The sequence below is a fragment of the Artibeus jamaicensis genome, unplaced genomic scaffold (assembly GCF_021234435.1).
Source record: "Artibeus jamaicensis isolate MK-2021 breed Jamaican fruit bat unplaced genomic scaffold, CSHL_Jam_final contig_887, whole genome shotgun sequence".
Lineage (NCBI taxonomy): Eukaryota > Metazoa > Chordata > Mammalia > Chiroptera > Phyllostomidae > Artibeus > Artibeus jamaicensis.
Window position 1 is genome coordinate 342,371 of NW_026522003.1, and position 26,968 is coordinate 369,338.

At 44.5% G+C, this 26,968-nt stretch overlaps 4 protein-coding genes and 1 non-coding gene across 14 annotated transcripts; 4 read left to right on the forward strand and 1 right to left on the reverse strand.

The window, feature by feature from the left end:
- Positions 1 to 26: 26 nt before the first annotated feature.
- On the forward strand, positions 27 to 9,505 carry NEDD8 (NEDD8 ubiquitin like modifier). The gene is made up of 4 exons (XM_037129322.2): positions 27 to 139; positions 8,278 to 8,325; positions 8,496 to 8,578; positions 9,159 to 9,505. Exons 1-4 carry the CDS (start codon positions 122 to 124, stop codon positions 9,253 to 9,255), a joined length of 246 nt encoding a protein of 81 aa, XP_036985217.1. The 5' UTR covers positions 27 to 121; the 3' UTR covers positions 9,256 to 9,505.
- Positions 6,269 to 6,451, forward strand: LOC119037328 (U2 spliceosomal RNA). The gene has a single exon (XR_005080175.2). It is a non-coding gene; the product is annotated as a U2 spliceosomal RNA (small nuclear RNA).
- Positions 9,506 to 10,413: 908 nt separating the features above from the next.
- On the forward strand, positions 10,414 to 11,887 carry MDP1 (magnesium dependent phosphatase 1). 2 transcript variants are annotated; one of them, XM_053654844.1, is made up of 6 exons: positions 10,414 to 10,606; positions 10,723 to 10,783; positions 10,856 to 10,966; positions 11,288 to 11,395; positions 11,502 to 11,597; positions 11,678 to 11,887. In XM_053654844.1, exons 1-6 carry the CDS (start codon positions 10,570 to 10,572, stop codon positions 11,871 to 11,873), a joined length of 609 nt encoding a protein of 202 aa, XP_053510819.1. In that variant the 5' UTR covers positions 10,414 to 10,569; the 3' UTR covers positions 11,874 to 11,887. The 2 variants fall into 2 exon arrangements, with proteins under 2 accessions (XP_053510819.1, XP_036985216.1); XM_037129321.2 differs by having other exon boundaries at positions 10,416 to 10,606; positions 11,502 to 11,587.
- A 90-nt stretch (positions 11,888 to 11,977) lies between these two features.
- Positions 11,978 to 16,587, forward strand: CHMP4A (charged multivesicular body protein 4A). Of its 5 annotated transcripts, XM_053654843.1 has the most exons (7): positions 11,978 to 12,423; positions 13,882 to 14,014; positions 14,490 to 14,754; positions 14,841 to 15,018; positions 15,430 to 15,544; positions 15,714 to 15,849; positions 16,268 to 16,587. In XM_053654843.1, exons 3-7 carry the CDS (start codon positions 14,580 to 14,582, stop codon positions 16,324 to 16,326), a joined length of 663 nt encoding a protein of 220 aa, XP_053510818.1. In that variant the 5' UTR covers positions 11,978 to 12,423; positions 13,882 to 14,014; positions 14,490 to 14,579; the 3' UTR covers positions 16,327 to 16,587. The 5 variants fall into 5 exon arrangements, with proteins under 5 accessions (XP_053510818.1, XP_053510817.1, XP_036985215.2 ...); XM_053654842.1 differs by lacking the exon at positions 13,882 to 14,014; XM_037129320.2 differs by lacking the exon at positions 13,882 to 14,014 and having other exon boundaries at positions 14,605 to 14,754.
- Positions 16,588 to 17,290: 703 nt separating this feature from the next.
- Positions 17,291 to 26,668, reverse strand: TSSK4 (testis specific serine kinase 4). 5 transcript variants are annotated; one of them, XM_037129445.2, is made up of 6 exons: positions 26,318 to 26,668; positions 26,105 to 26,230; positions 19,374 to 20,445; positions 18,858 to 19,072; positions 18,095 to 18,476; positions 17,292 to 17,667 (listed from the first exon to the last, which is right to left on the reverse strand). In XM_037129445.2, exons 3-6 carry the CDS (start codon positions 19,608 to 19,610, stop codon positions 17,485 to 17,487), a joined length of 1,017 nt encoding a protein of 338 aa, XP_036985340.2. In that variant the 5' UTR covers positions 19,611 to 20,445; positions 26,105 to 26,230; positions 26,318 to 26,668; the 3' UTR covers positions 17,292 to 17,484. The 5 variants fall into 5 exon arrangements, with proteins under 5 accessions (XP_036985343.2, XP_036985340.2, XP_036985342.2 ...); XM_037129448.2 differs by lacking the exon at positions 26,105 to 26,230 and having other exon boundaries at positions 17,291 to 17,667; positions 18,095 to 18,458; XM_037129447.2 differs by lacking the exon at positions 26,105 to 26,230 and having other exon boundaries at positions 26,549 to 26,668.
- Between the last annotated feature and the right edge of the window lie 300 nt (positions 26,669 to 26,968).

Here is a 26,968-nt window from a genome sequence, read left to right on the forward strand (position 1 = left end):
AGCCATACAATGACCCGGAAGAAGAAGTGACTCCCACAGGCTTAGTGCAAGGGAGCGGCAGTGGCGACCGCAGCGGTGGAAGCGGCAACTAATCTGTGTGCAGCCTACATCTTGGAAGAAGATGCTAATTAAAGTGAAGGTGGGAGCACCTCCAGCTTTGCCAAGACGCAGTGGTACTGGGCTGGCTTCTGCACCTTACGGGAGAATCGGGGAAGGGAAGCCACGCCTTTCCCGAGCCTGGAGGGCGATGACAACCTCAGGGCTCTGTTCGAGGGGTGATGGGAAGTAGGGGGACTCTAAGAGGTCTTTGATTGCGGGGAGCTGGCCCAGCCGGACGACCGCGGGGGTTTTTGCCATTCCTGCTTTCTCGCCAGTACAGTGCCATGACCCAGAAGGAGGCCTCTTTTGTCCCGGTTCTCGGTGTATTCGAACCCTCACTGTGAGGGAGGCCTAGCAGCAGCTCGGCTCCACTTTCTCTTAGGTTCTTGGAATAAGCTCTGATCTCGAGTCTCAGTGCGCAGGTTTCCTGCTTCTCCCAGTCCCTAACACAGGCTGCCTCTGAGCACAGCACAAAAACGTTAGCATGGGGAATGGGGCTCCTCCGGAGGCTAGACTGTAAGCCTTTGTTGGTTGTCGCCAAGGTGTAGTATCTCAGGCAGCCTTCAAGAACCAAAGTTAGGAGTGTGTTCAGTCAGCACCTGCCATTCTGAGCCAGGCATTCTGGACCACTCTCATTTCCTTCACTGAGGCAGGTTGATTACCAGGGCCCTAGTTCTTGGTAATAGCAGTATCTCCTCAGCTCCATCTCTCAACTTCCGGGGTTCTTCAATTCCCAACCCTCATTAGCTTTATCTGCTATTTACTCTTTTCTACCTGCAAAGACAAAAATCTGATTTTTGAATTGATGCAGAGCAACATTAGTTTGGCTTCTTTACTGCTCAGTAAGTTGCATTATTTCACCAGTTCCTTATTGTTTTTACCATACAAAATAGCCATTCTTAACCTCTTCAATTCTTTCAAACAATCTCTTAGCCAGGGATTGAGGCCAAACAGCATGGCCAAATGCCATTGTTTTTTCAAACTTTGAATAGTGACCTGTAAGAGTTACTAATCGTGAAGTCAGTTTAACGGTTCAATGAGTTATGAGCAACCTTAAATAAAAAGAAGAAAATAGAAATATCAGGGTATACTTGTGCGTAACAGTGTTTTGTGAATTGTTTCATTTTATGTGCATATTACACGGGTATATGTGTTACTAGTTCATATGTATTTCTTAGTGTGGGTCACTGTCAAAAAAGTGTAAGGAACACTAGCAGATTAATGCTTTTATCTTCTTTTCAATTAATAAGGTTTCTTGTGTCCCCTTAGTACTTTCTTAGTCCAAAGAACAGGTTATCACTATACTTGGTGTTTAGTGTTTTGTAAACCTTTTGAAAAATTCCAGTCGACACTAAAAAAATTTACCTCCAGACAGACACAAAAACACTTACTATGTGTGATGTACTCGAGTCTCAGTGCGCAGGTTTACAATTCTATTCCAAGTTGACTTCATAAGCCACTGATGGTTGAGATCTACAGTTTAAACACCTGTGTTGTAGATGGGTTCCTCAACTCAAAAGTACTTAAGAATTACCTGAGGACCTTGTAAAAATACTGATTCTAGTATTAAGTGGGTCTGGGATGGGACCCAAGATTCTGCATTTCTAATGTGGTGCTGATGCTGCTTAAGTAGCAAGGTTCTAGATTTTGTCTCTCTGAATTCACTTCTATTTACTACTTCTCTAAAATCGTCAGTCTCCTTTTCTGCAACACTTTCCTTTCTGCCTTTAAACAGGTTTCTCTGTCCTCTGTCTCTTTTTTTTTTTGTTTGCTGCACTTCTCTATATGTTAAATACATATGAATGTGATTAGTAGCTGTTAATTATTATATGTGATAGGTGTTTATTGGCAGGACTCCTTTCCTCCTAGCTGACTACTTCCATATCTCTCTCTGCAATCCTTTACCAATCTTTCTGACAAATCTTCTCGTGATACATCATTGTTCTAAAATTAAATATATCATCTTCTGTCTTAAGTCATCTCCCCAGTACTCATCTTATGTATTGATCCTGCAAATCTACCAGGTATCTGGAACTCAGTTCTTTAGAGTCATTTTTCTCTTACAGAACATAATTTTCCCTTTGATACTGGTTTTTTGGTTTGTTTTGTTTGGGGTGTGTGTGTGTGTGCTTGATTTTTTTTATTCCCATTACTCTTATTCTGGGGTCTCATTAACTTATGAGAGTTATATACCCTTATTCTTGGGTCTCATTAACTTATGTCTTTATTTCTGCATGATACCTTCAACCAGGTTTTCGTATGGCCATACCCCTTCTAAAGTTTAGAGTCTAAACCCAAGCATGATATACAATATCATAGTGTACAAATCTTTTAAACTTCTTTTTCATCATATCGCTCTCTGACCCCAGATGCTGCACTGGTACACTCTTAGCAGATTACTTTGGACAACTGTCTGTACTATCTAAACACCATTTTTCTCATTCAAGTTTTTTTTCTTTAAACACAGAATGAAACATAAAGTTCGTAAGGCTTCAGTTTAGTGATTTTTTTTACCACAGCACCTACTCATGTAACCATAAGATCTAGAACATTAAACAAAATTTTTTCCATTACCATTTATTCCCCTTATATGCCCCTTCCCCCTGTAGTCACCACTGTTGTCCATGTACGTGAGTCCTTTTTCCTTTTTGCTAAATTCTCCTATCATCCCCCACCCCAGAACTGTCAGCCTGCTCTCTACCCATGAGTCTGTCTCTATTTTGCTTGTTAGTTCAGTTTGTTACTAGTTTCCACATATGATTGAAATCATATGGTATTTGTCTTTCTCTAACTGGCTTATTTCACTTAGCATAATGTTCTCCAGGTCCATCCATGCTGTTGCAAAGGGTAAATTTTTCTCTTTTATGGCTGAGTAGTGTTCCATAGAATATTTTCACTCATACCCTCTGAAAGTTTCCATAGGTCAGTTTTGCTTATTTTAGAACTTCATATGAATGTAATTATGCAATATATACTTTTCATGTCTGACTTATTTCACTCAGCATATTATATCTGTTGTTAAGGGTGTCCGTACCTTACAATGGAGTAGTATTCCATTGAGTAGCTATATTACAATTTGTTTATCCTTTCTCCTGTTGATAGACATTTTGCTTGTTTTCATTTTCTGGCCATTATGAATAAGGCTCCTATGAACATTGTTATACAAGACTTTTTGTGGACATAGGTTTTTCCTTTGAATAAATACCTAGGAATGGAATTAGTGGATCATGTGATAGATATATATTGCTTTAAAAGAAACTGTCAAACAGTTCTCCAAAGGGTTGTTCCATTTTACATTGCCACCTGCAGTGATGAACATCCCAGGTGCTTTGCACCCTTGCTAACTTTTAGTCATGTCAGTCATTTTTATTTTAGCTATGATAAAGGGTGTGAAATTAATTAGCATAGATTTTTAGTCGTCATAGCACTTTGTCATTGCACCTTGTATTTGGACAATAATATTCAGTATGGCACTTCCTTGTATGCTACATAGGTTGGTTCTATTAATTGTATGGCTCATTGTTTCTTGGTTGTAAATCTTCACTTGAAAAAGATTGTTGGCAAAGGCTGGGTCACGCAATTTCTTTTATATCCCCTACGGTGCCTAAAGCAGTATGTGGGCTGAGGTTCATCATAGACTTACCAACTAGCATTGAATGCATTCCTGGGTCACAAGGAGCAGATCTGAGGAAACCTAGTATCTGCAATCACCATATGATAGATCAAGAATATTTTTTAAAATTGTTTAGTTATTTTTAATTATGGACAATTCCAAGCATATACAGCAGCACAGAGACAGTCCCTTTACCCGGCTTCAAAAGCTATCATTTCACGGTCAATCCTGTTTATACTCACCAACTCTCCTCACCTGACGTTTTATGAAATAAATCGCAGCATGTTACTCATACATGTTTCAGTATTTAGCTATTAAAAATAACACCTTTTTTCTAAAATAACCGTAATTATTGCACCTAAAATATTAACAGTGAGCCCTGGCTGGTGTGGCTCAGTGAATTGAATGCGGCCTGTGAACCAAGGGGTCGCTGGTTGATTCCCAGTCAGAGGCACATGCCTGGGTTGCAGCCAGGTTCCTTGGGGGGTGCATAGGAGGCAGCCACACAATGATGTTTCTCTTCCTCTCTTTCTCCCTCCCTTTCCCTCTCTCTAAAAATGAAAAAAATATTAACAATGATTTCTTACTGTCATCAGATATACTCTATAGTCTCATTTATTTTTTACAGTTAGTTTTAATCTGGAGCGAACTAAGATCACACATCGTAGTTGGTTGATATGTATTTTAAGCCTCTTTATATCTATAATGCACCCTTTTCTCTATTTTTTTTTTTTATCGAATAAACTGTGTTGTTTGTCCCATAGAATTTTGTATGGTTTGGATTTCCTGGTTATATTCTCCATGTTGTCTTTAATACATGGAGAATATACATTTCCTCTTCAACCTGTTTCTCTTGTGAATTGGTAATAAGATCTTGAGGCTTGATTAATCTTTTCTGTGTGTTCATGTATGAAAATAATTCATAGGTAGTGGTATGGTGTGTACATCTGTTAGGTTCTTTTCCTTTCCATGATCTTAGATCTATTATTTCATTGGAGGTTACAAAATGGGGGTATTCTTATTTTATTGTTGTTTAAGCTGGAATGCTTAAACAGTGTCCGGCATAGTAACCATTAACCACATGGGCTGCTGAATACTTGAAATGTGAGAGAGAAACTTTGGTCAGTTGCCTCCCACAGTCCCCCAACCTGGAATTGAACCTATAGCCTATGTGTGTGCCCTGACTGGGGAGTGAACCCACAGTACGGGACAGTACTCCAAATAACTGAGCCACCCGGCCAGGACTCAAGACCTTGTTTTAAAAATATTTTTTTCTCACTACATTGTACTCATGGTATATAAAATGGAAGATACAGAAAAGTACAAATAATGTAATTAAAGTATCTATAACCTCACAACTCAAGATAAAAGTACTGATATATATATCCTTCCCAACTTTTTGAAAGCAGAAACAATATTTGAGGGGTTTTGTTGTTTGTTTTTGGTATTTTAAATACAAAATTGGAATTATACCATTATTCTAGACGTTGAGGACTAGAAGACGTGATTTTCCCTCTGTGTTTGTACTATAATTTATTTAACCCTCAATTGTTTGATAATTTAGTGCGCGTTTCTAGTTTTTCAGTATCAAAAGGCTCAATGGACAGTGTTAAAGGTATATTTTTGTACATAGTTATGATTATTTTTCAAAAGTGCTGTTGCTGGGAGACCAGATTGTTTTCTGGAGACATTCATGGGCTTCTGCAGTCAATTTCAGAAATAAAGGGTCACTCCTGAGTTTTAGATTTTTACAGGCCAATTATTTTTTTTAGATGTCATAAAGTCTAAGCATTTTACTCTTGGGAAAACCATTCTAGGCCTTCTCTTAGAATCTTTTTTACTCTTTAAAATTGTCTATAATGAAATCAGAATGAATAAATATCTGTTTATTAATATTCATGTGATAAAGAAATTATTTTTATTAGAAATTTAAGTAGTACAGATAAAGGAAGAGTTACCCTTGATAAACCCTTCATTCAGTATCACTCCCTTCTCAAAGATAACTACCATTACAAGAGATATGTATATGCATTTTTTAAAGATTTTATTTATTTATTTTTAGAGAGAAGGAAGGGAGGGAGAAAGAGGGGGAGAAAATCAATGTGTGGTTGCCTCTCATGCACCCCACACCGGGGACCTGGCCTGCAACCCAGGCATGTGCCCTGACTGAGAATCGAATCGCTGACCCTTTGGTTCTCAGGCTGGTGCTCAGTCCACTGAGCCACACTAGCCAGGGCGAGATATGTATACTTTTAATCCTTTCTTCTGTGCATGTACGTGTTTTCATGTAGAAAAATATATAATTATACATTCTTTAGATCTTTCCATTTTAGTGTGTAAATTATTGCGTAACAAATATATCATCATTCTGTGTATGTACCATAGTTTAATAGTTTTCTTTTTTTTATTAAGCACTAAGTTATTTCCAGTGTTCTGCTTTTACAAAAGGTGCACATGTTCCTCATTGGATACATGCCTAAGTTTTTCCTCCAATTTACTCACCTATAAATAGAATTGTCTGGTGGAAGAGTTTTTGCATTTAAAGTATTATGCTCAATCACTTCTCAGCCTTTCAGCTGAGATCAAGTGTCGTATTTGGTCTCAGTTTAATATGACACGTCCTCTATCTGAGGACAATGTATTAAATGGATTTTTGGAGCCAGGAGATGGAATGGGAGTTTGCTCTGTCCACTCCGCACATTGACCCAGTATTGCAGTACTTCTGGGAATGGCCCCCCAGGCCCCCCAAAAGGTATTGCAATCAGTAAAGTGAAATAATTTTTGTACAACACAGAATTGCATACTTTTCATTTGTCAGGAAAGGGCCTAAAAAAAGTTACCGAATATTTTTACTGTTGCTTCATAAAAAGACATTTTAACACCCAAATATATTTAGTTTCTTGAAAATCTCATTGCTGTCAGTGTTTTTCTCATTTTATCATAGACTACAGAAAATGTTCACACATTCCAGCTTGGGTTGGGGTAGAAACCTGAGAGTCGTTGTAATTGATTCTTTTGCATCCAAACAAGTAAAGCCAAAGGAGTTAGTCTTGCATTTTTGGAAATACTATATATTAGGACTGAACCATTCTCGTACCTGAAAAATTAGGCCCTAAGTACTTTCTTCATGCTGGTCTGTGTGAACACCATAAGTAGACGCAGTGTGTTATTTGTGAACTTACCACAAAAGCACAGATTGAGCCTCAGTTCTAGATCAGTCCAGCGCAGGCAGTACTGAGTACAGAGCTCAGGCCGGAGAGTCTGTGTTTAGATCCACACCCTCCTTTTGATTCCATAACCACACTTTTTAACCTGCCCAAGCCCCATTTTTCTCATCTATAAATTGGTGATAGAAATAGTTCATTATCTCAGGAAGACTAGCAAGGATTAACTGTATTGATACATGTAAGACACTCAGTCTGGTTTCCGATTCTTGTAAAGTGTTCAGTAAATGTTGGCTGTGATTCTAACATAATCATCAGTGTATTTAGCCCTCCCACAAATATTTTTTGATGCTTATATGTCAAATATTGTGCTTTGTGCTTCAGTTAGAACAATTCCTGTCCTTAAGGAAGTTGGAGAGTAAGATACTTAAACAACTAGCTGTAACGAGTATTAAAGTGCATTGGGGACAAGTCATCAATCTTATTTTAAAGGGTCTTTGAAGGTTTGAGAAAAAGTGGTGAAGGGTATGACAAAAAGGAATACAGTAAAAGGAAAGAAATGCCCCCAAATTGGACCCTGCATTGTGTGTTTGTTGTCTGGATTACTGTAGACTGGTGTAGATACAAGCTTTCAAACAAGGATGGATGAGAGATTAGACTGAATGGAGCACAGCATTTTAAAGTGTGCAGTCAGCATGTTGCATTTGGACACCAGCGGCTCTTAGCCTATGGAAGAAGACGAGGGCTGCAATTTAGGATTTACATAGAAGTCTGGAGAAGATACGGGAGAAGCTTGGTCGGAGGTGATCTCTGGTGTCCTTGAAGAATTCCTTGAGAATTCTTTAAATTATCTGAATGTTAATTTCTATCATTGGTATAAAGCAAGGTCCTTCTGACTCAAAAGAATGCTTTCTTTAGGACATCTCTCACTGCTGTCTCAAGCAAAGGGAATATGAAATGACCTGGGGGAGTAAGGTCAAATGGTTCACAGAGTCTTTCCCACTCAAACTAGTCCAGAGCGTAAAAATGTTTGATCAATACAGGTACGATCAAAGCCTTCCGATTCTTCAAAGCAGCTTTGCCAAGAATGTGCAACTCTCAGAAGATAGTAGAGCCCCAGAGACTAGGACAAGACATTTTATTTTATTTTTTTAAGATTTTATTTACTTATTTTTAGAGAGAGGGGAAGGGAGGGAGAAGGATTAGGAGAGAAACATCAATGTGTGGTTGCCTCTCACACACCCTAGGCATCTGCCCTGATTGAGAATCGAACTGGCGACCCTTTGGTTCATAGGCCAGCGCTCAGTCCCCTGAGCCACACCAGGCACTGCGAGGACATTTTACCTAGAAGATAAACTGTATATTGGGCTATAGGATTCATGAAATCTTTGCCTGTTTCAGACGCTGACCGGAAAGGAGATTGAGATTGACATTGAACCCACAGACAAGGTAATGCCCAGCACCTCTTCATACCTACCTCCCTGCATGTGCATTTGTTTGGATATGCTGATGGACTTAGTCCTTTGCTTTCATGCTATCTGCATAGCTCTGTTCTTTCCACTTCCATGGTCCTACCCCTACCTACCACGAGTAGCCCCTGACTACTTGTACCCCTAAAGGTGGAGCGAATCAAGGAACGTGTGGAAGAGAAAGAGGGAATCCCCCCACAGCAGCAGCGGCTCATCTACAGTGGTAAACAGATGTGAGTTTGGAATGGGAATGAGGCTGCGGCGGCCGTATGTGAAGATGAGGGAGCAGACCCTGGGGATAGAGCAGGCCCGCTTCTTTTTATTGCCCGCCTACACCCTTTGGCAATTTGATGAAGCCTATGAACCCCTTCTCAGAATAATATTTTAGCAGACATAAAATATATCGAATTACAGAAGAAACTAATTATATTGAGATGCAGTTATCAAAATACTAAAAAGGCAACTTTATAATATATGTGCTTTTTATTAATATATTAATATTGAATGGTGGGCCAAATACTACCATAATTTCTAAATATTTTCAAGATACCTACAAGTAATTGTAATATGGTATGAATATATTTAATTTATGTTGTTAATAGGTTACCCATATTGCTTATACCACTGTGGTTTTTCGCCTATCTTCACAATTTAAAGAAATAACCAGATTTCAATTTGTGGTTAGTAAAAATAAAGATGTAATTTTTTTTGTCATCTGAATTCATAGACCCTCAGAAAGATCCATGAGACCCAGGTTGAGAGCCCTATTCTACATGATATCTCTAATCCTTTTTGTGCCTCCTTTTCCTGCAGGAATGATGAGAAGACAGCGGCTGATTATAAAATCCTAGGTGGTTCAGTCCTCCATCTGGTGTTGGCACTAAGAGGAGGAGGTGGTCTTAGGCAGTGATGGTCCCTCTCTCCATTTTACCTCTTTACCCTGTTCCTCGTAATGAGGCATCATATATCCTATCACTCTCTGGGACACCAGAGTGACTGCCCCTCTCCTGGATGCCCAGTCTTGTGTGTCTACTGGTGGGAGACTGAAGACCCCAGGATGCAGTGTTTCTGGCCCAAAGGGCCCTTGCCGGCTCTTGGGTTTTAGTTTGCAGATCTCTGTGCTTCCCTCTCTGTTTCTCAATAAAATAAAATGTAAAAGATTCTTGGCCTCCTGGAATCTTTCTCCTGTTGCACAAATATGACTGAAATCAAAATGGACCAGATGCACACCCTCTTCTACCAGACCGAAGGAACAGGACAATGCAAGGGAAGTGTCCTTAGAAATGGTCGCCGGGCTCAGTGGCAGTGGTGTACTGGAGTCAGCTCTTATCAGTCCATGAGACCTGATTATTGGTGTCTCCTTCCCACCCCATGTTAAATAACCTCATGTTGGTAGCTTGAAATTGGCCATGGTAAGTAGGAATATTTATAGAAATTGGCAAACAATACAAATCAATCCATCATCCAAACTGGTTATTACACATCTATTATCAAACTACTGACATGGGTGGTAGAAACCAGGAAACCAAAGTCTCATTGTGGCTCTACTGGACATTAGGGCCTGACTTGAGAAAGGCCAGAAGGGTTTTACAGATACCATATTCTTTATGGCTGGAATATTGCCGAGGGGTCTGGGCTCTACACGCTAGAAAGCCGCTGATACACAGTTTGGGTGAGGAGCTCTGGACCCGTAGCTCAGTTGGTTAGAGGGATGTCATTACACACCAAGGTTGCAGTTTTGATCTCCAGGGCACATGCAAGAAGCAACTAATGAAATGCATAAATAAGCTGAACAACAAATTGATAATTTCCCTCTCTAAAAATACATTTTAAAAAAAGACAGGAATGACACAAGCTATGCTGGGTGACTTAGGTTTGTAAGGTGCAATGAGAGACCAGTGCCAGAAGAAAGGGCTTCTTTTCCCTAATGTCTCTAGTAGAATTTTGGGAGACTAGGAGGTGCAGAGAAGCGAAGGAGAAACTTGGAGACCACTGTGGTCCCGTGTACAGCGTGTTGGCACTTGCTGCAGTCCTCTCCCCTTCCACCGTCAGATGGCGCTTGTGTGCCGTCTCCAGGCTCACAGGGCAGCGGCTTGCCGTAAGGACTCTCTAACCGCCATTTCCCTAAGGCTGACCCTGCGCTGCGTGAGTATAGAGCATTCTATGGCCTTGGAGAAGGCCCCGCCTCCGTACGCCTCTGGCAAGCAACTTCCAGGCGCAGAGGATGGAGCGGCTACCGAAGCTCGCTGTCTTCGATCTGGGTGAGGGGCCCGACTGTATAGAATTCCGTAGGGTGCTTTCCTTTTCCAAACCCCAGTCGCAGCTTTCGAGGCTCTGCTTCCTTCAGATTGAACCTTCCACTTTCTTCCTCTCTCAGATTACACGCTCTGGCCATTCTGGGTGGACACGCACGTAGACCCCCCATTCCATAAGAGCAGGTGAGGCAGGGCTGGGGAGGACTGGGAAAAGGCCGGTCGGGCCGGCGCTGAGGGCACTCTCGCTTTCTCCAGTGATGGAACTGTACGAGATAGGCGAGGCCAGACTATCCGGCTGTATCCAGAGGTGCCCGAGGTCCTGGACCGATTTCGGGAGCTCGGGGTGCCCGTTGCAGCCGCCTCACGGTAAGAAGAGCAACTGAAAAAAACTGTCAGCCTAATGTTGACAGATGCATGCGTAAGATTTCTCTTGCTCCAAAGTTTAGACGGTGTAAATTTGCAAGTATTGTACATTTTTTAAAAATTATGACTGCCCGTGCCTTTTATTTTTTGAACATTGCCTTGGGGCCACCTGTGTCAGAAAGGAAGGATATGGAGTAGAATAAGAGCCCAGGAAGCCTATCCATCCCCTGGAAAAACAAGTTGATTTACCCCTAGTTATACTTAACTTCACTTGCAGCTCTGGCCCTCCACTCTCCTAATCCCAGCTACTACACCTCTTTGCAGGACAGGTGAAATTGAAGGGGCCAACCAGCTACTGGAGCTCTTTGACCTTGACAGATACTTTGTTCAGCGGGAAATCTATCCAGGCAGCAAGGTCACACACTTTGAGAGGTATGCGCCGGAGATGAGGGTAGAAGAAGCAGGGGAAGAGAAAAGCAGAGACTTGGAGGAGCTAAGAAGCCAGTGTGGTTACCCCCCCCGCCCCTGTCTTGCACAGGCTGCGGCAGAAGACTGGAGTTCCTTTCTCCCAGATGCTCTTCTTTGATGATGAGAAGCGGAATATTGTAGATGTCAGCAAACTGGGTACTGAGTGGTGAGAATACCATTTGGGAAATGGGGAGAAAAGGTGCCTAGGAGGGATAGGTATAAAATGAGATCTCTTTTTCTTTCTAGGTGTTACCTGCATTCATGTCCAGAATGGAATGAGTCTTCAGGTTCTAACTCAAGGATTAGAGACATTTGCAAAGGCCCAAGCTGGACCCTGAGGTCCAGTCCTATGGATGAGCCTCATTTGAGGCATAAAACTGAAGGAAATCAGGAAGGCATTTTCAGGTGCATGTGTAAATTATTAAAATGTGTTTGTGTGTGACAGAAGAAATCTTACCCACAGTGTGGGGTTGTTTTTCTTGCGTGTGAACCAGGGTTGGCTATTCAGAGGGGCCAAGACCAGAGTGTGAGGCATTAGACAGCATCAAGTTCTGCCTTAGAACCTGTGGCAAACCCCTTGTTGCTCGCGGCATCCTCACTCTCTCTCCTGAGCTGTTAAGGGCATAAAGGACTAAATCTTCCACTGTCCCCAGGTAACGGGATGTATTACCCTGCACATTTCCTTCTAGGAAACAAATACTTTGTTTTGAGGCGGGATGGGGGCGGCCCTTTTATACTTGAAAAAGAAGCAGCCCCTTTAAGAGGAACGTGTGAATTTGGAGCCGGTGGCTGTCATCACGTGGTAGAAGTGGCCTCCTTGGTGCCTGTTGATGATGTCACTGTGGTGCCCCGGGAGCGATTGGCCGAGGCTGGTGTCTGAGCGAGGAGATGCACGCTCTCAGGAACAAGGCGGAAGTGTGCTGGACGCCGTGGGCCCGCGGTTGGAGAGGACAGGGTTGCAATGAGTGGTCTGGGGCGACTCTTTGGGAAGGGTGAGCCGGGGCAAGACCGGTCGGCCGGGAGGCGCTGGCCACGGGGAGTGGGGGAGAGACCACGGCCCCTGGCGGAGAAGAAACCCAGGAAGACAGGCTTCACCGCAATCCTGGTGTTGGCCCCGCGAGGCCTCCAGTGCCAGGAGGTCCACCTTGTCAGGCAGCCAGGCTGTGTCAGCCTTCCCTACTCCACCAGAAGGAAGAGCTGAGGCCGGGGAAGGGACAGGAGAGGTGTGCTGTGCTGGATCCCACTGTTTAGATTTGGCAACCAGTTTCCAGTTTTTTCCAAAACATTGGTGCTTACTTAATGCTGGGCAAGAGGGAATCTGTACTGACAGAGAAAGGAGATTTCTCAAAGCTCCCATCCAATGGGGGAAGACCAGCAAAACTGGCATTTACAGTATAGTGTAGCATTGTATGATGGAGATGTTCCTGAAAACCAGAGGAGCACAGGAGGAGCAGCTGTTGGGGCTTCAGAAGGCTAGAAGTATATCAGGTGGAGAATCAAGGTACCTCAGGAAGAGATACCTGTGTGTGCAAACAGAGGCTGGAAAAAGGACGGTTATATTTAGAAGAAAGAGTAGTTCTGGTTGCCCCATGACTGCCTATGCACCGAAGGGGAGAGGAGAGTAAAAAGAAGTATGGTTGGAGAGGTAAGCAAGGGCCAAAAGAACCTTGTAAATCCCGTTTAAAAAGTTTTGGATTTTGGCCCTGGCCAGGTGGCTCAATTGGTTGGAGCGCTGTCCCATACACCGAAAAGGTTGTTGGTTCGATTCCTGGTCAGGACACGTACCTAGGATGCAGGCTCCATTCCTGGTGGGAGTGCATGTGGGAGGCAGCCCAGCGGTGTTTCTCTCTCCCTTCCTCTATTAGCATATCCTTGGGTAAGGATAAAAAATTATTTTTAATTCTACATTTTTTAAAGATTTTATTTTTATTTATATTTACAGAGAGAGGAAGGAAAGGAGAGAAACATCAATGTGTGGTTGCCTCTTGTGTGTTCCCAAGTGAACACACTTGGGGCCCTGACTGGGAATCGAACCAGCGACACTTTGGTTCCCAGCCAGCCCTCGATCCACTGAGCTATGCCAGCCAGGGCAATTTTTCTTTTAAGTTTTGAATTTTGCCCTGGCTGGATAGCTCAGTTGGTTACAACGTCATCTGGATATGCCAGGGTTGGTGGTTCAATTCCTGGTCAAGGCACATACAAGAATGAACCAATAAATGCATAAGTAAGGGGAACAACAAATCAATGTTTCTCTCTCTCTCTCTCCCCCACCCCTCTCTCAAATCAATAAGCACTTTTTTTTAAGTTTGGGGTTTTATTCATAAGCAGTAGAGAGTATGGAAGGATTTCAAGCAGGCAAGGGCCATCAGATGTGGGGGGTGGAGGGAAATAGCTGTTTGAAGTGCAGAAGATGAAAGGAAAACTATGATCAGTTTTTTGTTTTTCTCTAGCCCCTGTACTTCATTCGGTTTGAGCCTGTGGTGTCAGGACCTTGGGTTATCTCTTGTGACAGCAAGTGGAACAGTGATTATAAAGAGCGGCTGGACTTTGGCGGGGGAGTGATAACGGGAGGGCTGCGCATATGTGAGTGTAGGAGGGATATGGGAAATTTCTGTACCTTCCGCTCAGTTTTGCTGTGAACCTAAAACTGCTCTAAGAAATAAAGTCTAGCTCTAACCTGTGTGGCTCGGTTGCGTGTTGTCCCGCAAAGCAAAAGGTCGCTGGTTCCATCCCCAGTCAGGGCACCTGCAAGAGGCAACTGGTCAAAGTTTCTCTTTCATATCAATGTTTCTCTCTGTCTCTTTCTCCTTCACCTCTCTCTGAAAAATAAATAAATAAAATCTTTTATAAAAGAGTCGATAAACTTTTTAAGAAGACTGGAAATGACTTGAAATTCCAGCCAGGCTTGGATAGCAAAGGAATACTGGCTTTGCGAGTCATGTTGCCACATTTCAATTACTGCTCAGTCTCTTACTAGTTGTGATTTTAGATTAAAAAAAAAAGTATCTCCATGCCTAGTTTCACATTTGTAAACTAAAAATAATATAATTCATTGCAGAGAGTCCTTTTGGGACTAGAATAACAGCCAAATGCCTACCACATAGTATGCACTCCATGATTGGTGGTGAATTTTTTTTCTTCACACAATATGGGCCTTGTCCATTGGACTCCAGGGAAGAAGGAGAAGGGGCCAAGCCCTGAAGAGGCAATACAAAAACTGAAGGAGACTGAGAAGATACTGATCAAGAAACAGGAGTTTCTGGAGCAGAAGATTCAACAGGAGCTGCAAACAGCCAAGAAGCATGGGACCAAGAACAAGAGAGGTAATAGGGGTAAGGTACCAACAGGGAGGACCCAGGTACCAAGTAGGGGCTTCTGACTCTGATGTTCACGGTGTGGCCTGGGTCAGCTGCCCTACAGGCTTTGAGGAGGAAGAAAAGATTGGAACAGCAGCTGGCACAAACCGATGGGACATTGTCTACCCTGGAGTTTCAGCGTGAGGCCATTGAGAACGCCACCACCAATGCAGAAGTGCTTCGCACCATGGAGCTTGCTGCCTGTAGCATGAAGAAAGCCTATCAGGACATGTGGGTATGGGGGAAAGGGGCGGAGGGGGCCCAAGTACTGGGGTGATTAGCTTGGTGTTGTACTTTGGGTCTTAAAACCTCTGAATGTGAATTTACAGGTACCTGTGGTGGCTACATTTATTTCAGCCTCCTTGCTTTCCGAAAGAATATCTCTTTTCTGGCTGGGGCATTCTAGCAAAAAAAAAGATGATTTTACTAATTTGTAAAGACCCTTCAGAGAAGGGAGTGCAATCTGCCCCAGTCCCTGCCCAGTGTGGATCTTGCCTGGTTACAATTTTCCAGGAATCTCTTCCACCTGTTGGCCATGGATTTATCAGTCTGAAGCCACCGGCAGAACGGGTTTCATTCATGTGAGATGAGAAAGTCAGGGGGGTAGTTGCCTGATGTCTCGGCTGTATATCTTTTCCTCAGGGATATCGACAAGGTGGATGAAGTGATGGCCGATATCACAGAACAACAGGAGGTGGCCCAGCAGATCTCTGATGCCATTTCTCGGCCTGTAGGCTTTGGAGATGATGTGGATGAGGTGATTGGGGGAGAGGGGTTAGGAAGTCTTAGAGAAAGCATGGGACCAGCCAAAACCAATGTCCAGGAGAATCGTGGGGCAATCTTAGGGAGAACTCCAAAAGTGGTATGTTTTTAAGAGCAGAAGTTTCCTTTCTTGGTCTTGAACAGTCATGTCGTCCCCTATCCAGGATGAGCTGTTGGAGGAGCTAGAGGAGCTGGAGCAGGAGGAATTGGCCCAGGAGTTGTTACATGTGGGCGACAAGGAGGAAGAACCCCCAGTCCACCTGCCCAGTGTACCCTCTGCACATCTGCCTTCAGGGCCAGGTACTCAGAGCTGTTCTCATGTCTCAAGGACTTGAGGGGGTGGGACAGATACGAGGCAAGATCATTCTTCATCCCCTGGTTCCACAAAGGAACCGGGCAGAAAGGTTGCACAGGTTGTCGACTGCATAAAGGTACCTGGCTAAAGGGGAGTGGGGACCGAAATCCAGCCTGTGCTCCACTCAGCAAGCTGTGTGCCCTGCTTTAGGGCTGCAAATGCTGAGAGAAACAGGCGCCTATTTTTTTTTTTTTAAGTTACACAAAGATATGGGGTTAGCAGCAGCCCAGCAAGCAGAAGGGCCACACCTTTGGGTTCTTTGCTGGGGAGAGAAAATTCAGCAAGTTCTGAGTGTTGTATCAGGGGTGGTTGGAAGGTGCCGAGGCGTTAACATGTCTTTCTCTGGGTATTCTTGCCCCAAAGCTCCCAAAGAGGATGAAGATGAAGAAGCACTAAAGCAGTTGACTGACTGGGTATCCTGATGAGTCTGGGCATATCTTCCTGATGCTGCCTTCGTTGGTCTCTTTTCCTTAAGTGCCAAGCACTAAGCTAAAGGAACGTAGCCTTTTTGGGAGGCCCTGCTGAGAGTGTGGTATAGCCCTGCTTGAGAAAGGGTTTGTTACCCTCCCTGGCTCAACGGTAAAGAAGGATCTCGGTGCAGGAGGAGCCTCCGAGCTCCCTACTAGTAGTTACAGTGCTCTTGTCCTCAATAAAATTGGGTAGATGGAACCCTGGTATTTATACTGCCTTGTCTATACCTGAAACTCTTCCCCTGGTCCTTGGAGATTTTTTCAGGCCATGAATAATAACAATAACAAAGGGGCACTGGAATATAGAACAAATGTTTCTAATATCTTACCTACTAGATTCATCTTTCAAGTCAGTTTGCCCCAGAGTTGCCTAGTGCTGAGGCTGAGGAAACTGCAGTCGATTACTTACCCAGAAGGTGGCGCTGTGTCTGCGTCTTCCCACGTCACTCCCCCCCCAGTCGGCCTCTGCCAAGACAGCCTCATGATTTATTGCCCATTTTCTCTTTGCAAAGCCCATTTCAAGGACAGGGAGGGAGAATACAGAGATAAAGGGGCAAGTAACTTTCCTTTGCTGGAATCCATAGTTAGTAGATTTGGTTCGAACTGTCACTTCTGTGTCTGGAGTCAGTGAGGTGCTGTGATTCACTAGGATTGTTTCAATAGTAAATTTAGAGGAGGAAAAAGAGACCAAGATATTTCCTTTTCTTAAGAACAAACAACCAGGTTTGTTCTTAAGATAGTTCCTTTTCTTAAAGGTCCTCTACCCTATGGCTTGAACATTTTGAAGTGCAAAGAGTTGTAAAATAATGACCATGTACTTAGCCAGAATAGTGAAACTCCCTAAAGCAGGTAGGTGTTCACCTGAGCACCCCTCCCCCGTGAGCCACATGGAAGCTGCACTGAGTGACACTGTGGACTCAACAGCTGTTGAGATGACTGGTTATAGGCTCTGGGCAGAAATCTACCTGCTAAGGTTCCCCTCAGGAAAGAATGTCTTTGACCCCAGCTCATGAAACTAAATCAGACTTAGATTTATTTTTGGTATAAAAGATTTTTAGCCAGACGCCTCCTGCTTTGCCCTTCTCTCAACCCCCTGCCCCTCAGCCACTTTCAGACACTGATTTCCATGGATTTGTGACGGTTTGCCACGCTAGGCGACTGGCACATGGTCTCAAGCAGCCTGATCTCATGGGTGGGTTGCTCAGGCTGGAACTTGAGCACCCAGGGATCCTTGATGATGTCCAGGATGGTGGCTCGCTTGGTGGCTTGGCGTAGTATCTGGAGGATCAGGTTCTAAGGCAGGGGAGAGAGAGGTCTTGGCTGAGCCTCCCATTGTGCCACCCAGGCAATGAGCAGGAGACCTAAGAAAGAAGCAGGACAGCCCATCACACCACTCTGATGGAAGAGGGTGTGGCTTTCACTTTATCCTGAAGAGCCAGGCCTTTAACTCGCTGGAGGGAAAGGGAAGGAAGAGCCTTGCATAAAAAGGCTCTTCCCCTCTGGCCTAAAAAGATAGAAGTTGAATCTTGCTCACCGCACAGATCTAAGGTATGGAGCCCAGTGATTGGTCCTTTAAGTCCTTCCCACTATTCTAGGGCAGAGGCCAGAGTGTGAGCTGGCTCTGGTAGGGAAGAGCCTTCTCCAGGGTTGGGAGACCTAGATTGGGTTCCCTCCCCATGGGGCATCCCTGAAACCTCAGTCCTACTGGGGGAGCCAGCACCTTGCACTCCTGGGAGATGGACAAGTTAGCTGGAAAAGTGACCTCCTTCTGAGTCTCTTTCAGCAGCTTCTTGAGATTGGTGTCATCAAAGGGCAGACGGGCAACCACCAGAGTGTAGAGGATGACGCCCATGCTCCAGGTGTCAGACAGAAAAGGGTTGTAAGGCAAGCCTAACAAGATCTCTGGGCACGCATAAGCAAAGCTGCCACAGTAGGTCTGGCTGAGGTGGTTAAAGCAGTTCATTTGTCCGTGAGAAGGGCTATTACGCACAGCCTGGTTAGAAGGCACCATCTTGGCGAAGCCAAAGTCCGATATCTTCACATTCTCCCGCTTGTCCAGCAATAGGTTCTCCAACTTTAAGTCCCTACCAGCAGCAGAAAGGCTGGGGGTCAGGGAGAGGGCTTAGTATTAGACCCAGAGCTGAAGAGCCAGAGGCTAGAGATGAGGAAAGGCATAATGGGAGAAATGCCATTATGAAGACCCAAGGCAAGAGAGGAAGGAAAGCCATGGGCTTGTGAGCAGAGACCAAAAAAGACACAATGGTACCTGGGGAGCCCAGGGAGTTCACCATTTCGTAAAGGGCTCTGCTCAGAGTGGGTACTTAATAAATGTTCTTGACCAGGTGACTACAATAGAGTGGGTAAATGGGCCTAGATACTGAGCAGGGAGGTCAGAGGAGGAGAAAAACAGGGCAGGAAATAGAGACATGCACAAAACCCCCTTGAAAGCCCAAAGGCCCCGGTCTGGGTGGCAGCATACTCACCGGTGCACGATGCCCTTGCTGTGCAGGTAAGCGATGCCCAGGGCCATCTGGGAGAACCACTTGCCAGCAAGAGGCTCAGAGCAGGCCCCATAGCGCTGGATCCATTCAAGGACATCGCCACCCTGAGCCAGCTCCAGAATTATGTACACTCGGGATGTGGTCTCGATGGCCTGATAGAAGTTGATGAGGTGCTTGTGCCGCAGTACTTTCATTACCTGGCCCCAGAACAGTGACCCATCAAACCTGAGAAGGGAGAACCCTGGCTGTGTTCCCAGAGCTCCTACTCACTTTGCAACAGGAGCAAACCCTGTCCTTTGCCCTTTCAATTTGTGAGGGGCTGGAGGTGAATGGGTGGGTGGAAAGAGTTGGATTTATATCAGATAACTTTCCTAGCTGCTTATTGAGGCATTCAGTTATGGTTTGGGGGTTTCTGGCCCTCCCCCTTCCTGACTATATCCCTTGTGAGAAGCCTTAAGCAACTTGGTACCAGTTCCCTGTTCCAGTCCCCTTTCCAACCTGTATCTCACGGGGCAGGAACTTGTTCAGATAGTCTTCAGAGGCCTTCTTCTTTGAGATAATCTTGACAGCCACCATGACCTTCTGCTTTGTGTAGTAAGCTTCATATACTGTCCCATAGGAGCCATTGCCAATGGCCTTGCCGACCTCATAACCATACTCCTCCATGACAGAGCGGTGGGTTGAGGTGGGTGGAGCTACCTCCTGGGTGTCTCCCTTCCCCATGGTGCTGGGCATGCTGAGAGCAGGGAGCTTTGCTACTTAAAAGCCTCCTGTCTGCTCAGAAAGCTAACACCTTGAGCCACTGAAAGCCAGGGTACCAAAGTGAAGTCAGTCTCCAAATGTTTGCCTGTGTAGTCACACAGGTCTGGAATGGTAGGTTCAGCTCTTCACTAGGAACTTGGAGGGGAGAAAAGGGAGAAGCAATTCTCTGTCTCCAGCAGCTGTTATGTCTTTCTCCTCTTGGTTACGGAATTCCCCAAGGTCCCATGTTCCACACACATCACAATTCACCTTCTATCCGACCATTGGCCACAAGGCTTGAGAATGAAGTGAGTTTGGAACACAGTCATTCCTGGAGGCACCTTTTGCAAGCTGGTGAGACTCTGTCCATAGATCTGGTCCCTACAACCATTCATGTTTATTGAGTACTTACTATGGGTCACACAGTGTGATGAATACTGGGATAAAATAAGTAATAAAGCTAGTAGACCCTGTGCTCCTAGATTTTATAATCCAGCATGAGAAACACATGAGTGTGAGAATATTAAAGAGAATTTACAAGGTATTCAGAAGCATGCTCTGAGGGGTCTAACTTTAAAATTCATACTTTTTTTTCTTTTTTGGCTTACAAAAACTTTTTGGCAAATTGAGCTACACTCAGTTGAGTGGTTCATCTGGTGGTCTCATCTCAGCTGGGATGGTTTATTTCTGCTGCATATTGGTCTCACTATCCAGCAGACTGGCCTCAATTCCCTCACAGAGTGGCAATGAATTTCAAGAGAAAAAGTCACAAGTTGCATGATCAATTACAGCCAGGCTCCAATGTCACAAAGTATCACTTCCATACTTTCTATAGGAATAAAGACAATTACAAGGTTATAAGGGTCATGCAGACTGAAGGGTGTAGTAGTAGTCTCCGTCTCTTAACCTTGAGATTCATTCTTTTAAAAAAATTTTATTCAGTATTTTTTTGTTTCACTTTTTTAGGAAGAGAGAAACATCAATTTGTTGTTCCATTTATTTATGCCTTCATTGGTTGATTCTCACATGTGCCCTGACCAAGGATCAAACCCACAACCTTGGCATATTGGGATGATGCTCTAACCAACTGAGCTACCCAGCCAGGTGGCTAGTGAAATGCATTATCTTGCCTTCCATGACCCTAAACTCTGTATTTCATCCTTAAGTCCAAGGCATAAATCTGATTTTATTCCCATTTAAAACAATTTAATGTGTTCCATTAATCTCAGGATCAAGTCCAAATGCTTTTGTGTCTTCAAGACTTGACCCTGCTTACCTCCCCAGTTTCTCCTTCTAACATATATGTAACGCTCCAGCCAAACAGAATTGCTTTTCCTTCATTGTTCCCTCTGTTCTGGCAAACTCCTACTCTCCCTTCAGGACTTAACTGATGACCTGTTTTAAGGAAGCTTGCCCAAGCCCAAGTTAGATGTTCCTGCCTCCTGGAAGCCCCAATACTTCCTCTGTCACAACACCTACCGGCGTGACTATAATTGCTTTTCTTATTGCATCCCCCACTAAGCTATGAGGGAGGTCAGCTAACAAGGAGAGGAAGTGAGTTTGAAAATGGGTTATGGAGAGTGGAAGAGAGCTGATTCTGGAAAATGAGCAGGGTCACTGGGCAGCACTGAGGACCCAACAGAGGTTAGAGAACACAATTTACAGATACATGATCTGAACACATCAGTGTTAAGATCCTTTTAGCATCCTGGATATAGGTAGATGGACATTGATAGATGAATAACGCAAGATTAAGGTTCCCCTTGGCAGCTGCAATGAAGGAATGGAGTCTTCAAGGACACAGGCAAGAATGTGGCTGAAATGATGGAACACAGAATCTAAACTGGATGGGTTCAAACAAGGTGAAAAACAAGGTGAAAAGGCCGGGGGAAGGGTTGTAGGTCTCAGTGAAATTTTGGTGGGAATTTGGTGGGAATGACAGAACTAGAGGTTGTGGTCATAGAAGGGGAGTCTGGATTTAAGAATGGGGGGTGGAGGGGAGGGGGCAGGCAGAGGAAAAAACAAAGGAAGAACCAGATGTCTTGTATCATCTATCGCCCAAAATACAGTGAAAACTCCAACAGATCATGCCACAGGCTACTGGTAAATTCCTGTTTATTGACAGCCTGACCCAGCTGGCAGGACAGCTTCAAGGCCTGTTGGAGGCAGGTCTCCACCCTTAATCAAGATGAGCAGTTGTCCCGGGCACACTGTGTTAGGGAGTACCACAGAGCCCTGCCCGTCTTCTGCTTCGCAGTTGGCCCCTGGATAAGTTGCTTGGTGGCACCTCTGTTCTCATCACATACGGGGGGTGGGGGAGAAGAACGAGGCAAATGGGGGAAGTAAACCAGTTCTTTCAAGTAATGTTAGACTGTTTACTATGTACGAAAGCATTGCTAGGCCCTGAGGACACCAAGATGGATAAATTAATGAAAGGAGTTAGCAGTTAACAAGGGAGACTGACACATAAGAAATAAAACAACGGTAGTGAGATGAAGCACTACAAAGCCAGGAAAGATGTAAGGGAAGGCTTTATAGAGGAGGTGGCCCTCGCACTGTTCCAAAGAGGTCTCCAGGCAGGTAGGTGGGAACTGCAGACAGGGCAGTCTAAGCAAAGGGAACTACATGAGCCTTGCAGGCTTGAGAGAACATGTTCAGAACTTTAAAAAAAAGGTTTATCTTATTCTCATTCCAGAGAGAGGGAAAGGGAGAGGAACATCAATGTGAGAAACACCTACTGGCTGCCTCCAGCATGCAGCCCAGCTAGGGATGGAACCCGCAGGCTGGGCGTGTGTCCTGACTAAGAATCGAATTGGTGACCTTTAGGTTACAGGCTAATGCTCCAACCAACTACCTGCCAGAGTGACATTTAGAATTTCAGTTTGAGCCTGGCCAGTTAGCACAGTTGGTTAGAGTATAGTCCCAATATGCCAAGGTTGCAGGTTTGAACTCCCAAATCATCCAATGAATGCATAAATAAGTGGAATAACAAATCGGTGCTTCTCTCTCTCTCTCCCCCTTCCTCTAAAACCAATTAAAAAATTTTTTTAAGAATTTCAGTTTGAATACAAGATAGGATTCCACACTTCTGGCCAAGATAGAGGTATAGGTAGACACACTGTGCCTCCTCGCACAACCAAAAGGACAACAATTTAGAAACAAAAAACAACCAGTACCAACAGAAAATTGACCTGTATGGAAGTCCAATAACCAAGGAGTTAAAGTAGACACACTCATCCTGACCGGCAGGAGGGGCGGAGTCCGGTGGCAAGGTGGAGAGGGGTCAGGCAAAGTGGCAGCTGGTGGACCCAGTGAGGCAGTGGATTATGGAGGGAGGCTGTGTGTAAGGTGGCGGGCGAAACTGAGGATCGAGACAGACCACACAACCTAGGGTCCCAGCACAGGGAAATAAAGCCTCAAAACACCAATTGAAAACACCTGTGGGAGCTGAGGTGCAGGGAGAAACTCCCAGCCTCACAGGCGAGTTCACTGGAGAGACCCACAGGGTCTTAGAACGCACACAAACCCACCCACACGGGAATCAGCACCAGAAGGGCTCAGCTTGCTTGGGGGAAGCGGGGGAAGGGGCTGAAATCTGGCAGAGTGGAGCAAGTGCCATTGTTCCTTCTCAGACCCCTGCCCCACATACAGCATCGCAACCCAGCAAATGGGTTGCCCTGCCCTGGTGAACACCTAAACTCCACCCCTCACTACATAACAGGCTCCTCAAGAAAAAAAAAAAAGGCCCAAATGAAAGAACAGATCAAAGCTCCAGAATAAATACAACTAAGCGACAAAGAAATAGCCAGCCTATCAGACGCACAGTTCAAAACACTGGTAATCAGGATGCTCACAGAATTGGCTGAATTTGGCTACAAATTGGATGAAAAAATGAAGGCTACACTAAGTGAAATAAAGGAAAATGTATAGAGAACCAATAGTGATGGGAAGAAAACTGGGACTCAAATCAATGGAGTGGACCAGAAGGAAGAAAGAAACATCCAGTCAAAAAAGAATGAAGAAGCCCTGGCTGGTGTAGCTCAGTGGATTGAGCACGGGCCTGCGAACCACATGATCGTGGTTCGATTCCCAGTCAGGGCACATGCCTGGGTTGCAGGCCAGTTCCCAGAAGGGGACTCACGAGAGGCAACCATACATTGATATTTCTCTCCCTCTCTCCTTCCCTTCCTATCTAAAGATAAATAAATAAAATCTTTAAAAAAAAATGAAGAAACAAGAATTGAAAAAAATGAGGAGAGGCTTAGGAACCTTCAGGACATCTTTAAACGTTCCAACATCCAAATTATAGGGGTACCAGGAGAAGAGGAAGAGCAACAAGTGGAAAACTTCTTTGAACAAATAATAAAGGAGAGCTTCCCCAATCTGGCAAAGAAAATATACTTCCAGGAAATCCAGCAAGCTCAGAGAGTCCCAAAGAAGTTGGACCTAAGAAGGAACACACCAAGGCACATCATAATTACCTTAGCCAAGATTAAACAGGAAAGAATCTTAAAAGCAGCAAGACAATAGGAGTTACCTACAAAGGAGTGCCCATAAGATTGTCAGCTGATTTCTCAAGAGACCTTACAGGCAAGAAAGGGCTGGAAAGAAGTATTGCCATTTCATGCTAAGTCATGAAAGGCAAGGACCTACATCCAAGATTGCTCTATCTGCCCTGGCTGGTGTAGCTCAGTGGATTGAGCGCAGGCCTGCGAACCAGAGGAGCGCGGTTCCCAGTCAGGGCACATGCCTGGGTTGCAGGCCAGTTCCCAGCAGGGGACACACTGGAGGCAACAATACATTGCTGTTTCTCTCCCTCTCTTCTTCCCTTCCCCTCTAAACATAAATAAATAAAGTCTAAAAAATTTAAAAAAAGATTGCTCTATCCAACAAAACTTCCATTTAGAATGGAAGGGCAGATAAAGTGCTTCTCGATAAGGTCAAGTTAAAGGAGTTCATCATCGCCAAGCCCTTGTTATATGAAATGTTAAAGGGACTTATCTAAGAAAAAGAACATAAAAGATATGTATAGTAAAATGACAGCAAACTCACGATTATTAACAACCACACCTAAAACAAAAACAAACTAAGCAAACAACTAGAACAGGAACAGAATCACAGAAATAGAGATCACATGGAGGGTTAGCAACAAGGGAGTAAAAGGAGAGAGGGGGAAAAGGTACAGAGAATAAGTGGTATAGATGGTAGGTAGAAAAAGAGAGGGGGAGGGTAAAATAGTGTGGGAAATGTAGAAGCTAAAGAACTTATAAGTATGACACATGGACATGAACTAAAGGGGGGGCGTGCAAGGTGGAGGGGAGTGAAGGGGGGGAAATGGGACAACTGTAATAGCATAATCAATAAAATATATTTAAAGTAAAAAGATAGGATTCCAGAAGGAAAATGTACCTAAAGAAATCATTAAGATCCAGGCCTGAGAGACCTCACGTGCCAGTTTTTTTGACTTTATGGTATGTACTCATGGTCAGGTTTTGGTATGCATTGAAATCAGAGCTTGTTAAAAAATACTGATGCCCAGTCAGCCATGCCCCCAACATCCTGATTTACTAGTACTCAGGTATCTGTTTTTCATAAGCTGTTCACTGAATCTAATACACATGAAGACTTGAGAACCAGTTGCAGGAAAAGACACCTTTAGTGTGTGTATATATTCATTCTTGTAGCAGCAGTGTGGGTATAGATCCAAGGTGGGAGATGACAAAGAGACTAGCACAGTGGCTGTCACAGTAATTTAGGTGGGAGGACGGACCTGAACAAATCAACCATGGAGGGCAGGTATTTGGAAGATATTCAGGAAATAAGCATAAAGGGCTTGGTGGCACTGATCTGGGGAGTAGTGGTAATGAGAAAGAGGCCCAGGTTTCTGGCTTTACAGACAGGGTGGCTGTCACTTAGACTATCCAAAGCCATTCTAAGCTACTTAAAAAAATTTTTTTTTCAGCCTTGGCTGGTGTAGCTCAGTGGATTGAGCACAGGCCTGCCAACAGTTGCCAGTAGGATTCCCAGTCAGGGTACATACTTGAGTTGCAGGCCAGGTCCCCAGTAGGGGGTGCATGAGGAGCAACCACAAATTGATGTTTCTCTCCCTTTCACCCCCCCTTCCCCTCTCTCTAAAACTAAATAAAACCTTTTAAAAATAAAATAAAATTAAAAAATCTTCACCAGAGAATGTTTACTGATTTTAGAGGGGGCAGGAGAGAGACATCAATCAGTTGCCTCCCATCCACAGACTGGGAATTGAACCTACAACTTCTTGGTCTTCTTGGTGTAGGGGAGGACGCTCTAACTAACTAAACCACCCCACCAGGGCTTGCTACTTTTTAAATCACTAAATTCACTGTCTAAAAAACTCAACCCTCTACTTCCTGGAACTTCATTTCCTTCAGAGAGGACTGGGTCAGAGAGAGCACATGTAGCTAAGTGGACTTCTCAGGCCAGAAACCACTTGTGACTTCCAGCTTCCTTACATTTTGCTCCCAGGTGGCCAAAGGAAAGTCACTGCCCTTGGGTCTGCTCTCCAGAGGAACTCCCCTAAAGGCAGCTTCCCTTAAAATAGAGCTGAGACAAGCAAAGGTAAACTTTTCCAGAATAATCTGCAATACAAAATTAAAAGTCCAAATACATAAACATAAATAAAAACAAAAACAGGAAAAAGACGAACGCATGGCAAGATTCTTTACCTGCAATTAACAGTCAGGCTGCCCAATTTACAGGGTGAAAGGGCAGACACCCTATCTCCTGTGTGCTTGTACATCAGACCTCGCTCAGGCTCGCCTATCGTCGGCCATAGAACGGCCGTTATACAGCCAGAGAGGCCTCCAATACAGCCTCAAGGAGATATTTTATTTACGTATTTGTTTTTTGGCGGTAGACCATTTCATGACACGTAGGAGTTAAGATGGGATACAGACCCCTGTACGGGCTGTGCCCTCGTCCTAGCACAGTGATGCTCAAAGCTTCACCCCGGCCCGGGTTGGGGATCACGAACTGCTCAGGTCTCGCCCTCAGCAGTCCGTGGCGCGTCCCATTGGTGCAGGGAGCAAACACTTCGGGGCGTCCACTAGATACGGGCACGGCCACCGCCCGGGTTCCCGGTCCTGGACAGTCGCTGGGTGCGCGCGCGGCAGGAACTGCTCAAGGTCTCCGCCCCAAACCTTCCCGGGGATAGAGAGACGACCCGGAGACGAATCTTTTCGACCGAAAAGGTGTCTGCATGCCTGTAGCCAGGCCTCCAGCGCAGACTCCCACCCAGGGAACCATCAGCCGGGCCACGGTCCCCTCTAGGTCTAAGAAGAAGAAGCTTCTCGCGGGGCAGAAGACACAGCCGGGGA